The sequence below is a fragment of the Saxophila tyrrhenica genome (genome assembly GCF_035928015.1).
Source record: "Saxophila tyrrhenica strain CCFEE 5935 chromosome Unknown scaffold_2, whole genome shotgun sequence".
Taxonomy (NCBI): domain Eukaryota; kingdom Fungi; phylum Ascomycota; class Dothideomycetes; order Mycosphaerellales; family Extremaceae; genus Saxophila; species Saxophila tyrrhenica.
The window spans coordinates 1764081-1779299 of NW_027041734.1; the positions used below are offsets into that span (position 1 = coordinate 1764081).

Sequence of the window (15219 nt, forward strand, 5' to 3'; positions counted from 1 at the left end):
GCCCATCTCCTTTCGGTTAGCGGCTTGGCATCGTGAAGTTTTGAGTGGATTGATCGAGATGAGCAGCACTTTGCTAAGGCTTTGCAACATCACCTCACGCCCACTGGACCACTGGAAAACGACACTCTCCCGACCATGGAGTGTGTCTGGGATGCTGGTCTGTTGCAGCGCGCTGCAGAGCTGCCACCTGAACTTCTGGAGACGATCCAGCATGGCAGCAACGAGCAGTACTTGAGCTCCATCACCAAGGCATCTCTCGACTCCCGATACACCTATCTCATTCTCGCGCACTGTGAGGACATCTATGCACACGTCTGCGCTAGCCTGCGATACCATGGCAGCTTCGCATCAGCAGTCGCCACTCTCGGGCGGATCGTTCCAGTTGCACCCTGTCTCAAACCCTACGCACACCAGCTCTTGTCTTCCGAGCAGTATGCGTTCAGCCCTTCCAGAGATAGCGAGGAAGACCTGTTGTATCTACTCGGGCTATTCCGGCTTCTCAGCTCCGACTGGCGCGCGTTCAAGTCATTCATCAAGCCCTCGACGATCTCGCAATTGCTTGAAAGTCCAAGCAAGCCTGTGGTCTACTTGGCGATTCGAATGCTTCAGATCTATTTGAGTGGCGCCGACCACTGGTTCCAGCAGATGGTGAAGCGGTACCTGGGCCAGGACAGTCCTGAGAATCGCATCGAAGGCCGGTGGGATGACAGGATCATCGACTACCGTTTTTTGACGCTTTGGGAGGAGGATCGTCTATCCAGTGTCAATCAGCTTGTCAAAGACGTACGTTCTGGCTTTGTGGAAGGCGACAGACGGTCAAATCGTGTCCTTTCGAGCGACTGCTTTCACCCTTCGTGCAGTTTGGTTGGCGGCACTCTTGTACCAAGATCTTCCAGCTCTGAAGGAGTTGGCCCCGCCTCAGACGTAAGGCTTGTGCAAACATCGACCATCCAGAAGAATCTTTGCTCAGTCGCGGCCGCTCTGAAGTCTCCTCAACCGCTCATGCTCACTGGTCTTGCTGGATCGGGGAAGACGCTCTTGGCGAGACACCTTGCTCAAAAGCTAGGCGCCCTGGACAACATGATCACATTGCATCTGAACGAGCAGAGCGATGCAAAGCTTCTAATCGGCATATACACGACTGGCGATACACCCGGTTCGTTCGTTTGGAGACCTGGTGTTTTGACACAAGCTGTGCAGGAAGGGCGATGGGTGTTGATCGAGGATCTAGATCGGGCGCCGAATGAAATTATCGGCACGCTTCTTCCGCTTATCGAGAAGAGGGAACTCATGATCGCGAACAGAAAGCAGACTCTCCATGCTGCGCCAGGCTTCCGCATTCTGGCCACAACAAGAAGCACCATCAATCATCGAGGCGAGAAAACGTCACCCCTGGCTCATATGCTAGGCGCCCGGCACTGGCAGATGCTCGAAATCAACGCGCCAGAAACAAACGAGCTTCGCGACATCGCCAATCAGCTGTACCCGGCGCTGGCCATGCTGATGCCGCAAATGATCACAGTCTTTGAGCGGCTACATGCCTTCCGACAGCGTGCAATGCTGGTCGGTCAAAGCAGAACTGGCGTTCTCCGCGCCATCTCTCCTCGAGACTTCTTGAAGTGGTGCGGTCGTGTGGCCAGCCTGTTGCATGATGCATCCTCCTTCACCAGCCAGGACGTGGACAGCATATTTCTAGAGGCGATCGACAGCTTTGTCGGCGCTCTGCCTGGCAGCTCTGCACGTAACGACATGGCGGCTGTGATTGCTCAAGAGTTTGGAGTCGACCCACAGCGCCGCGATTATCTGCTCACCGACCGAGACGTGAAGTACGATGTGAACAAAAGTGCGATTTCCGTTGGAAGATACAGCCTGCCTCGCTTTCAAGCGACACGGAAAACAAACATCAACCAAGACACCTTCTCGACCAACCCACACACGTGCCGTATGCTGGAACGAGTGGCAGCCGCCGTCCTCAACCGCGAGCCACTGCTTCTTGTTGGTGAGACTGGTGTGGGAAAGACGACAGCTGTACAGCACCTGGCAAACCATCTAGGCAAGAAGTTGGTACCATTCAATCTTTCTCAGCAGAGCGAGGCAGGTGACTTGCTCGGTGGCTTCAAGCCCGTAAATCCGCGCAGTATCATCATACCGCTGAAGGACGAATTCGACGAGCTGTTCTCGGCAGGCTTCAGTCGCAGCAAGAACCAGGAATTCTTAGATCTGCTGGGCAAGCAGATGTCGAGGAGCAACTGGAAAGCTGTATGCAAGCTTTGGCGGCAAGCTCTGAAAATGGCCGATGATCAGCGCTCCGATTCCGTGGCGCGTCAAGGCTCAGGTCCGAGCAAAAAGAGAAAGGTTGAGTCAAAGAAGACTTTGGACCTCACTCGATGGGACGCTTTTGCTGCAAAGCTATCCGATCTCGAACGCCGTCTCGCTACTGGAAGCAATGCTTTCGCCTTCAGCTTCGTAGAAGGCACTATCGTGAAGGCCGTCAGGAACGGCGACTGGGTGCTGCTAGACGAGATCAATCTGGCTTCTCCGGACACTCTCGAGTCGATCGCGGACCTGTTCGATGCCAGCAATCCATCGGTTCTCCTCACGGAGTCTGGAAGCGTCGAGCGGGTCACTGCACACCCCGACTTCCGCATCTTCGCTGCTATGAATCCCGCCACTGATGTCGGCAAGAAAGATCTACCACCCGGTGTTCGGTCGCGCTTCACTGAGCTCTACGTCGAAAGCCCTGACAAAGACATCAAGAGTCTGCAGAGCATCGTGCGCTCGTATCTGCGCCATGAAGCAGGCAGTGATTCGGCCATCCCGACAGACGTTAGCACTCTTTACCAGAATATCATCGGCCTCGCAGAACGCAATCAGCTCGTCGATGGCGCTGGACAAAGGCCTCATTTCAGTCTACGTACGCTCACCCGAACTTTGAGTTACGCGAACTATATTGCGCCGCTGTGCAGCTTGCGGCGAGCGCTCTACGAGGGTTTCCACATGAGCTTTCTGACCTTCCTCGACGTTGAGTCGTGTCGCTTAGTCGAGCCGCTTCTCGAGCAGTATATCTTCGGCAAACGCACAAACGTCCGCGCCGAACTGTCTAGGTCACTGAGGACGCCAAGCGATGGCTTCAAATATGTTCAAGGCTACCCGGGCAGCAAGCACTGGATTCGCCAAGGCGCCTTCGCTGTTGAAGAGCAGCCGCAGTACATCCTCACACCATTCATCAGAAGAAATTTGGAGAACCTTGTCCGGGCGTCCAGCACACGACGCTTCCCGGTGTTAATCCAAGGCCCAACCTCGAGCGGCAAGACGAGCATGATTGAGTATCTGGCCAAGCGGAGTGGTCACAAGTTCGTTCGCATCAATAACCACGAGCATACGGATCTTCAAGAATATCTCGGAACATACGTGTCAGGCGCTGATGGGCGTCTGCAATTCCAGGAAGGCGTTCTGGTTAAAGCACTTCGTGAGGGCCACTGGATCGTTCTCGATGAATTGAATCTGGCGCCAACAGACGTCCTTGAAGCGCTCAACAGACTCCTTGACGACAACAGAGAGCTACTCGTGCCAGAGACGCAGGAAGTGGTGAGACCTCACGAGAACTTCATGCTTTTCGCTACTCAGAACCCTGCAGGACTATATGGCGGCCGCAAGACCCTATCGCGAGCCTTCCGCAACCGCTTCCTCGAGCTGCACTTCGGTGACATCCCAATTGATGAGCTTCAAGAGATTCTTCAAAAACGCACGCAGCTGCCGGAGAGCAGATGCAAGCGTGTCGTTTCAGTGTATAGAGAGCTTTCGGTGCTTCGGCAGGAGAGCCGCATGTTCGAGCAGCGCAGCTTTGCCACTCTGAGAGATCTATTCCGCTGGGCGCTGAGGCCGAACGATACCATCGAAAGCCTGGCAGCGAATGGCTTCATGCTTCTTGGCGAGCGTGTTCGGAAACCAGAAGAGCGGCAGACTCTCAAAGAGGTCATCGAGAGGGTCATGAGCACAAACGGGCCTCGCGTGCGTATTGATGAAGATGCTTTGTACTCGGAGAGCTCTCCGGAGATAACTCAATACCATCAGCGCGGTAGCGATCAAGGCGTGGTCTGGACGAAAGCGATGCGCAGACTCTACTGTCTTGTTTCGAGAGCCATTCAGAACAATGAGCCCGTCCTACTCGTCGGCGACACGGGCTGTGGCAAGACAACTGTCTGCCAGATGTTGGCCGGTGCCTTCGGAAAGTCGTTGCACACAGTCAACGCACACCAAAACACCGAGACTGGCGACATCATCGGCTCGCAGCGTCCCGTTCGTAACAGAGCCGTCATCGAAGCGAGCCTCCGCCATCAGCTGCTGTCTTCGAGCTTGCTGCAGAGTCTGGACACAGCAGCAGCGCACTCAACCGACGCCCTGCTGGACGCTTACGGTCGCGCTGTTGCCTCGTTGGGCGCTGCTGAGAAGCAGAGTCACATTCCAACCCAAGAGCATGCAGAGATCCAGCTTCAACGTACACGTCTCAAGGCACTGTTCGAATGGGCAGATGGCAGTTTGGTCCAAGCCATGAAGGAAGGGTCATTCTTTCTACTGGATGAGATCTCACTGGCTGATGACTCCGTGCTCGAGCGTATCAACAGCGTGTTGGAGTCGCAAAGGTCGATACTCCTAGCGGAGAAGGGCAGCCTCGACTCGTATGTCACCGCGGCTCCAGACTTCCAGTTCTTCGCCACCATGAACCCGGGTGGCGACTACGGCAAGCGTGAGCTTTCGCCAGCGCTGCGGAACCGCTTCACCGAGATTTGGGTACCTCCGCTTAGCGACATCGAGGATGTCACGCAGATTGTCCAGCACAAGCTCACAGAGAGTGCAAAGCCAAATACTGCAGCGATCGTCGCTTTCGCTCAGTGGTTCAACGAGCAGTACAACACTTCAGCCAGCTCTTCAATCTCCATCAGAGACACTCTCGCCTGGGTCGGTTTCATAAATGCTTTTGCGAACGAGGACGCGGGAGCAGCTATAGTGCACGGCGCTGCGATGGTTTACGTCGATACGCTTGGTGCCAATCCTGCTGGCCTGATGACCATGAATACTGCCGGCCTTGATCACGAGCGCGCTCGCTGTATTGAGAAGACCGGGCAGCTGCTCGGAAGTGACGCAACCGCCATTTACTCTGCGCCGATCGATGTGGAGGTGAACAGCAATGGTCTTCGCACAGGCCCTTTCAACCTCCGCAGTCACTCTATGGATGCGGCATCTGGCTCAATGTTCTCCTTCGAACCTCCGACAACCAGAGTCAACGCCATGAGAGTCGTTCGCGCGATGCAACTTCCGAAGCCTGTGCTACTCGAAGGAAGCCCTGGCGTTGGCAAGACTGCTCTTGTCACCGCCATCGCCAATGCTGTGGGGATGCCGCTCACTCGCATCAACCTCTCCGAGCAGACCGATCTGCTTGACCTCTTCGGCTCTGATGTTCCTGTTGAGGGCTCTGCCACGGGCTCCTTCGCCTGGCGGGACGCTCCATTCCTCCGAGCCATGAAGAATGGCGAGTGGGTGCTTCTGGACGAGATGAATCTGGCTTCACAATCAGTGCTCGAGGGCCTCAACGCCTGCTTGGACCATCGTGGCGAGGTGTTCGTGCCAGAGCTCGGACAGACGTTTATTCGGCATCCAGAGTTCCGCCTGTTTGCGGCGCAGAACCCACACCACCAGGGTGGAGGTCGCAAAGGACTTCCAGCATCCTTTGTCAATCGCTTCACTGTCGTATTTGCTGATGCGTTTAGGTCCGAGGATCTGGTTCTGATCTCACGTCGACTCTACCCGGACATCGATGTAGGCGACATCCGAAATGCAGTCTCATTCGTCGAGCAACTTGACCGCGAGGTCGTTCAAAGCCGAAGAATCGGCACAAACGGCGGCCCTTGGGAATTCAACCTTCGCGATGTGTCTCGCTGGCTGTCGCTTGCTTCGGCAGACCAAGGCCTGCTTCGATCTGCCACCGCTCGGGACTTTGTCGACCTGCTCTTCTCGCAGCGTTTCCGCTCAGAGACCGATAGAGCTTTCGTAGCTGATCTGTTTGCTCGTCACTTCGATAGCACCGAGACACCATCAGACTTATTCCCAGGCATGTCCACGCAGCTTGTGCAGATCGGCCTTGGAATATTGCAAAGGAACGCCAGCTTCGCGCCACCAAAGCCACTTTCACCATCGCCGGCTGTTGGAGCTTCCACCAATCTGGCAACTATTCAGTCGGTCATGCTGTGCTTGCAGCAGAACTGGCCTGTCATCCTAACCGGAGCGCCTGGAGTCGGCAAGACGGCGCTGATCGATCAGCTTGCGACTGCTGTCGGCGCGGAAGTAACGACGATCGCCATGAACGCTGATTCGGATGCCATGGATTTGATCGGTGGTTTTGACCAGGCAGATCCGCAACGCCAGCTGATGCACATTCGGACGCAGATACGCACGGCCTTGAGCATGCACCTGAAAGACAGCCTTGCCCATCGGCACTCACCTGAGCTTGTCGCTGTGCTTGAGAGCGACGATGAGAACGCTCTCCTAGCTGCCTTGCCAGAGTTGCAGACGCAGGGTCTGCTCAGCATTGAACAGGTCTCCGAAATGCAAGCCACGCTGCAGCGCGCCTCGGACAACGATCAGACGATTGACAAGGCGAGATTCGAGTGGATCGACGGCCTTCTTGTCGACGCTCTGCAGGAAGGCAAGTGGCTTGTGCTGGAGAACGCTAATCTCTGCAATCCTTCCGTTCTCGATCGACTCAACTCCCTTCTCGAGCCAGGTGGCTCTCTCATCATCAACGAACACACCACGGAAGATGGTGCAGCGCGCATAGTGCGACCTCATCCCGACTTCAGGATATTCCTGACGTACGATCCGCGTTACGGAGAGCTCTCCCGGGCGATGCGGAATCGTGCTGTTGAGCTCCACCTGCCGAAGCATGATACTGACCGAACAGGTGGCCTCGCAGAAGCATTGCACCCAGAGTCTGCTATGGCTCGCACGCGGCGTGCCCAGTTGATTGCTCTCGAGAAGACTTCGGACGCATCTTCAACTGAGCTCCTCAGAACGATGACCGATCACAGTCAAATGCCAGACGTGCCACTGATACAGCGGTTCATCGACCAGCTCAAAGCCGGTTTGTACGGTTTGCCAGGGAGCTCCGTTGGCCAGTTAGACCAGATTTGGTCGACAGCATCTCATGCTGCTATGCAAAGCGTCGCAGCTGTATACAAGCTCTCCGCACCTGCCGTAGGTCAAGCGCAGGTGTCTGCTGACCTCGCCAACATCCAGGTCAGTCATCCAGCCTCCACAGTAAGTATTACCGTAGCTGATGGTAAGCTCTCCTTACAGACGTTTCATCCACTCAGCAACCAAGCCCTTGCACGCAACTCTCCTGCATCGCTCTCTCGCGCTCATTTGATTGCGTTCGTGTTTGAAGTCTTCACGCAAGCAAGCGTCCTGTCTGCTATGATCGAGTCTATTCGATCGAACGGCGCTCAACACGCCGCTCTAAGACGACTTGAGCGTTCTTACGGCAAGCTCGCAAAACAAACGTCGGGTGGTGGCAAATCTAGCATCATTCTTGAGTCCTTTTCCAATGCTCTGCAATCTTTGGTCGACTGGTCTCAAAGCGTCGCCTTGGCTCCGCCAGAAGTCTTACCGGTGAGTGATGCCACAAAGTGGACATTGAGCGTTGGCTAATCAATATCAGGTTCGCCGGATCATTACAGCTTTGTTCGGCATATGGTTCGCCCTGTTGCAATATCTTGGCTCAGGTGCTCTCGATACCACGACGCTCTTCTCCTATATGGCGTCTTTGGCCAAGCTGTTGAATGCAAGAGGGGCCAACGCACCCTCCGCCGTCCAGGAAATGCTTTCTCAGATCTGCCAAACGCCCTTGAGTATTCTCGGCGACTCTGCTGCTGTTGAGCAATCCATGAGCACCGCGCTTTGGCGGTCCTTTCGCCCTGTGATACCTACCACGAGAGCGCAGCTGGACGGCTTGTTGCACCTCGAGACCCTTGCTGACCAGTTCGATCGCCGGTGCCGCTCATACGAACTTTCACTTGACACAATGGCAGATATGCGGATCTCGTTCACTCGGGCACTTGTCCTTGCAGCCCTGGGACAGCAGAACATAGCGCAACTCTCGTCAAGACTCCAGGAGGTGATGTCAGAGTATCCAGAGGAGACCCTGCCTCCAGAAGCCGAAGATGGTGCACACTTTGCTTCGAATTTCAGACATGTGCTTGAAAAGCTCGCATTGTTCAACCTCGGGGTGGGTGGGAGGATGCATGAATCAGAACTGGCGAAGCTTGAGATACTCGCTTCACAGAAGATGAATGGCGGCATTCTCAAAACCTCCATGCTCAGCGACCAGCCGATCGAAACACACCTGCAGCTCCTGCAAATCATCGTTGATCCGCTCATCCAGCAGCATTCTGACAGTACCTTCAACATCCGTCCGCTTACAGAACAACTCCGGAGCATGAAAGACGTCAGCCTGGGACGCATGCGACTGCTCGGAGAAGAGGTGCAGATCCTTGGTCGACTCGTATCTTCACAAGCACACACTCTTAGTGTAGATGATGTCCGCCTGCTCGACGCTCCCATGAGAGCGTTCGCTGTCCAACTCCAGCCTGCGCTCGCTACCGACGCTGTGAGTGTGGATCACAGGCAACTTGTCGATCAGCTCCTCATACAGCCCTCTGTCCCTTCCAATGGAGCAGGCCGTAGCCACGACGGAACCAGCAATCTTGGAGTCCGCAAGGCGGACGACAGGATCCACGCCGCTCTAAGCAGACTCGGACGCGCCTCTTCCTATCTCACGCAGCTGCCGAACATCGACAATGCCAACATAAAGCAAATGGTAGAGGCTTGGGCATCGCTTGCTGTGTCATGCCTTGAGCTTTACACCCCTTCAACGCCCTTCGATCCCGCTCTTGACGTGCGCTTTGAGCAGAATGCCCATCGCACGACCCGAGAGCATCTAGTCAGCCAGCTGGAAGCTTTCAAGGCCTTCAGAGATACTCTGACAGCGCAGCCCGACACCTTACGGCTGAGGATGCTTGAAGAGGATATTATTACGCTCGGTGACGGTCCTTCGTCGGGAGATGCGTACCGACCGGCGGTTTCTCGCTTCCTGGACATGAAGACGGAGCTGGACTCCCTCATGCGCGTAATTCGGCCGCTGATCCAGTCGGTGGGACCTTTAGCAGATCAATTTCCACTTGACGACAGCACTATGATGAACATCGTACGTGTCAGGTCACGCTTGGCAACGGAGTACAGAGAGTACGACGATTTCGCGAGGCCGGCTGTTGGCTTCATCGACTGGCTTCTTGTTGCTCAGACACTTGCCACGAAATCACTGGCGTCTGACGACGCAGGGTCGCTTACGCCGTACACAGAGTCTTTGGTACCTCTCGCAGGTGCCACATGGAAGACCTGGAGCTCAGACGACATGTTCGTCAGCGCTGCTTCCGGCGTACGAACGCTGCGGGATAGACTGTACTGGCTCAATCTCGTAGCGGTCCGCTCATCCCTGCTACCAGCCAGCAATGCCTCACCTGAGCTTCAGAACGCCACGGAGCGGATGTTTCACCAGATGTACGTGCAATGGCGGACCGAGCTTCAGCGGGGGCAAAAACAGAATGCCGCAAAGTCCAGCCTGTACAAATACAAAGGACTGGACGAACAGCAAGATGAGCCGTCGTTGGAAGAGCTTGATGAGCTGTTCCCTGGTGATGCGACGCCTTCCGCTGCCACCTCAGCCGACTCATCAGGTCCAAAGGCGCAAGACGAGGCGCCTGATGTTGCGCAGCTGCATTCAAGATTGTTTGGAACTAACGACACTGCCGCTACCCCATCCATTCTGGATGCTCCTGCTCGCTGGTTGAGGGACGCGCCAGAGCCTTCAAACTCAGGTTTCGATCAGCACAGGCTACCTGCCCTCGTTCGCTCACTTCGAGTTCAGAATGATCAGCTGTCTGGCCAGGTAAGCGGACACAAACACAACATCTACAAAGATCCGAACCCTGCACAGGCAAAAGTGCTGGTCGGCGTTATCAATTTAGCCGTTGGCCGGTTCCGCAGCCTTCATGAGACCTTCGCTGAACACGCTACGCCGGTCGAAGTTCTCCGGCAGAGCGACGAGATACTCCAAATTCCACACTCGACGCCGCTTGCGCAGCTACTCCCTCGCGTCGAGAAGTTACACGGCGCTGTGAACCAATGGCAGGCAATCGCCAGCCGCCAGTACAATGTTCTCGACATACTTGAACGTCTTACCAACCTAGTGGTCAGTTGGCGGCAGCTTGAGCTTTCCAGCTGGGCTGGCCTCTTTGATAATGAATGGCGCCAGTCTCAGGAAGCCGCTGCCTCTTGGTGGTACATTGCATACGAAAACATCATGCTCTCGAATGCGGAGACCGACGGGCCAGCAGATGGACAAGCAGTGCTGCAAGAGCTGCTTCAGGCTTTGGGCGACTTCATGGCATCGAGCGGACTGGGCGAGTACAGTGCCCGCCTGGACATACTGCGTGCCTTTGAAGCTCATCTCTGGACCCGCAGTAAGTCGGACGAGCATTTTGGAAAGCGCTACAGCGCACTCAGGAACTTCAATGCGTTCTACTCTCGATTCACCGCCAAGGTCGAAGAAACTCTTGCAAACGGGCGACGAGATCTAGAGAAAGAGGTTAAGAACGTCATCCAGGTCGCCAGCTGGAAGGATCGCAACATTGATACGCTGAGACAGAGCGCACAGTCGTCGCACCGCAAGCTGCTTCGTCTTGTTCGCAAGTTCCGGACATTGCTGGCCCAGCCGGTTGCTCAGATCCTGACTGCGGACCTTCCAGCAGGTCCTAAAATTGAAGCTCACCAACCCCCAGCCCAAAAGCATATTGAGAGTGCAGTAGTGTCCTACACTGAGGTAGATGTACCTCAGCTTTCGGTATGGATCAGTCGACCACAACGGTTCCGTAACGTCGAAGCAACTGCGCGCACAATCAACAACAAGCTGGAACATGCTTTCCAGGATTTTGACTTCGCCAGCCGATTGTCTGACTTTACTACCGACCTGCAAGCATCTATCAAAGAGCTTCAGAAAGCCACTCCTTCTGTTCTCACAGATGAGAACAAGGCAGTCGTCAAGAATCTAAAGACCCGCAAGCGGAGAGTTTTGGCAGATGTTCTACGGGACTTGCGTACATTGGGCTTCCAATCTACCGTCAGTGACGACGTGCTCGCTCGGCAGAGGAACACGAGCGTGGTTCTAGCAAGGCTGCCTGCATTGCGAGCGAGCGATGCATTTCCGAACCTACCATCAGTAGAGCATGCTTTCCATCAATTCATCGCCATTGTGCCTGCGGCCCGAGAAAGCGCAAGAAAGCCTTCAGACGATCTCACACCAGCCGAAGCCTCTCGGTGCCTTTTCTTGCTTGAAAGTGTTCTCGAGGCCAGTATGTCGCAGCACCACGCTCTGGCCTTAGCAACAAGCCATTTCGAGCAGATGGCCGTGCCGTTGAAAGAGCTCCGCAACTTTGGGCAATCCATGGGAGTCAATGTCGTTGCAGAGGCGTCTACTCTTGATGATGGACTGCCCCACGCATCCATGTTTACATCAGTGCTTGGTGCTACTCGAACTATCCTACAAGACCAGGGAACGCTGTCAGGCGTCGACTACCAGGACACTTTGCAAGAGATTCAGGACCGTGAGTCGCAACTCTCTCAATTGATTGCAGATGGCCGAGAATCCCCAGGACTACCCGCTGGACTACAAGCAGATCACCTCACGGACGTCTTTTCTCGAATTGACGGCACCCTGCGAGAAGTTGTAGCCAGCGTACGTCAGGCTATCAAGGCACACCCGGAGGTACAACCGGTCTTGTCCCACGTAGAACCGTGGGTTGACCGTCATGATATGAGCACCCGGTCAACAAACGGATACGCGACCAGCAGTGCTGGTCATTGGGTGCAAAAGACTCTCGGAGTCCTCGACACTATGCTCGTAGCAGTGCAGAACGCAGAGCAGATGTCTACAGATTCCAGGAGAGATGAGGCTCGAAGTCACTTCCCAAAGCAACACAGCCTCTACAAAGACGTCACAGGACTTCTCCAGATGAAAAGGCTGGCGGAAGAGCTCGCCACATTATCTCGTGAGCTTGCGCACCTCGATCACGACGAGAAAGTTTCGCTCGAAATCCTCGCTTCAATCATACGCACAGTCACGCCAATATTCGATGCCTACCAACAGCGCATCGTTCATCTGCTATCTGCAGGCTGCGAGTGGTATGGGCAGCTCAGTCAAGCAGGCCATGTGCTCGCGACTTCATTCATTCAGCTTTGCGAGCGAGGGTTCTGTACTCCCTCAGAGAAGTCGCAAGATTCCTCTAACCAGAAAGGTGACGTAGAGGCGGGGACTGGTCTTGGTGAAGGCGAGGGCGCGGAGGACATCAGCAAGGATATCGGTGATGACGAAGACATCTCGGAGTTGGCTCAAAGCAAAGCGGATGAGGCGAAGTCTGAACTTGAAGATGAGAAAGATGCAGTCGACATGGCAGATGAGGAATTCGAAGGCGAGCTTGGAGATGGTCCAAAGAAGACGGAGGGTGATGGTGGTGAAGGAGAAGAGGACGGCGAGGAGGCCTCTGATATCGATGAAGAAGCTGCCAATGAAGACATAGGTCCGGATGCCGTGGACGAGAAGATGTGGGATGAAGGTGGCGTCGACGGTCGGAATGAGAAGGATGCGGACAGTGGGAAAGGGAAGGCCGCTGATGAGGAAAATACCGCTGGAACGGAGCAAGAACAAGACCGTCAGACCCCTGACCAGGATGGCGACCTGGCAGAGACTGGCGAGCCTGAAGCCGCGCCAGAGGAAGATGCCATCCCCGAGCACGAAGCGGCTGATCAATTGGACCCGCAAGCCGGTGAAGAGCAAAACCTCGAGCTGCCAGACGACCTCACGATGGATGGCAACAGAAACGCTGAGCCGGATGACTCGGATCTTGAATCGGTGGGAACCGACGACGGGCAAGATGGAAGACCTGACAACGAACCTGAGGATCAAGTGGAAGAGGCGAAAGAAGACGAAGAGACCCTCGAAGGTGAGACAGACGACATTGCGGAAGAGTCTCACTTCGCTCAAGACTCTACAGAGGAGCAAGCTCCGGAAGGTCAAGACGACGATCAAGACACTTTGATGCAAGATCAGGATCAGCCAAACACAGAGCCACAAGACGAGACTGTTGCTGGGGCTGAGGAGGGGACCGGAGGTGAGAAGGCCGAAACCTCGAAGCAACAGCCCGGAGCTACACAAGATTCTGAGACTGCTCAAGATGAGCCGTCAGAGACCGCCGAAGAAGCCACTGGCGCCGGAGCTGGCAGGCAACAAGGCCCCCAAGACAACAACAACGACACCACAGAAGACGCTGCTGGAAATCAGCTGCGGTCTAGTTTCAAACGTCTTGGCGATATTCTAGAAGAGTGGTATGATCAGCACCGCGACATAGAAGCTGCTCGGCCATCAGATGAGCGGAGGGAGACCGAACAGAAGGCTGGATCTGGCTCCCGATTCGAGCATCTACCAGATGAGGGTACTGAAGCTGATGCTCAGGCTCTGGGCTCGGCTCCGATGGATCAGTCTGCTCCTATCGATCGGGACAACGCAGTATCCATGGACGAGGGAGAGACTGGTGCTCAAGACATAGACCAGATCTTCGATGAGTCCAAGGAGGAGATAGACCAAGACATGCAGGATACAGTCGAGGACAGGGCACCAGATGGCCACGCTTCTGAGGCTGGACAATCAACGTCTCTGGTTGGCGAACCCAAGCAAGCAGATACAGATGCGGTCATGGCCGAAGATATGCCTGTCGAAGACAACGATGAGGTTGAGGACGTCGACGAGCAGCTCACAAATACCCACATCTCGCAGGAGGAGGTCGACACCCAGATGACTCTTGACGATGCCCAGCAACTGTGGGCCAAGCATGAAGACAACACCCGAAACCTCGCCTTGATGCTCACCGAACATCTTCGTCTGATTCTGCACCCAACGCAGGCAACTAGGATGCGCGGCGACTTTCGCACCGGCAAACGCCTCAACATCAAGCGAATCATCCCCTACATCGCCTCTTCGTACAAGCGAGACAAGATCTGGATGCGGAGATCTGTACCCACCAAGCGCTCGTATCAGGTCATGCTGGCGATTGACGACTCGAAGTCTATGGCAGAGAACAGCTCTCATGAACTTGCTTTCGAAACGTTGGCGCTCATCGCTAAGAGTATGTCAATGCTCGAAGTTGGCGAGCTCAGCGTTGTCGGGTTTGGAGACCAGGTCAACGTGGCCCACGACTTCAGCACGCCTTTCACAACCGACGCCGGCTCTCGTATCCTTCAGCAGTTCACTTTCTCGCAGAGTCGAACGAACGTACAGCGCCTGCTTACAGAGTCGATCGAGCATTTCCGCGCAGCACGGCTGAAAGCTGCAGGATCAGCAAGCGACCTCTGGCAGCTCCAGCTCATCATCTCCGACGGAATCTGCGAAGACCACCCAGCCATCCGTCAACTCATTCGTCAAGCCCACGAGGAGCGGATCATGGTCGTCTTCATCGTTGTGGACCCAGCAGCGCTATCAAGCAACGCCGCAAACGGGGCGAAGCAGAGCATTCTTGACCTCCAGACCGCAGAGTTTGCCAAGGATGCTTCTGGCGAGATGCAACTGAAGATGACGAAGTATCTGGACACGTTCCCGTTCCGGTATTATCTGATTGTGCGAGACGTGCAGGACTTGCCCGGGGTGCTGGCGGGAGCGTTAAGGCAGTGGTTTGCGGAGACTGTGGATGCGAGTGGTTGATGCAGGGACGGGTGTGTAGCAAGCATGTGTATATAGCTGTATAATGTTTCAATCAGCAGTACTGTAAGCACTTCTCCGCCTCAGTCGCTCTCCGTACTTGTCCAGAAGGAATGGGACCGGCACCAATGATGTTGCCACGAAGCCCAACAGTGAAGTGGCCCAGCCCACTCCAAGGCCTTCGTACATTTGTACGACGAATCTGCGCACGTGTTAGGCTGTTCTCGCTCCTGCTGTCATGAAGATGGACAATGATACTCACAGTGGAAAAGCAAAAGCTGCTAGATAGCGAAGAAAGGTACAAGAGCTCCATGCACTCTGTCAAGAAATCAATTCTCTCGTCAAACTTCAGAAGAAGTCGT

General features: G+C 55.1%; 1 protein-coding gene across 1 annotated transcript; it reads left to right on the forward strand.

The window, feature by feature from the left end:
* Positions 1 to 135: 135 nt before the first annotated feature.
* MDN1 (AAA ATPase midasin) lies at positions 136 to 14860 on the forward strand (the record flags this gene model as incomplete). Its single annotated transcript, XM_064799080.1, has 3 exons — positions 136 to 7293; positions 7354 to 7665; positions 7715 to 14860. 3 exons carry the CDS (start codon positions 136 to 138, stop codon positions 14858 to 14860), a joined length of 14616 nt encoding a protein of 4871 aa, XP_064663407.1.
* Between the last annotated feature and the right edge of the window lie 359 nt (positions 14861 to 15219).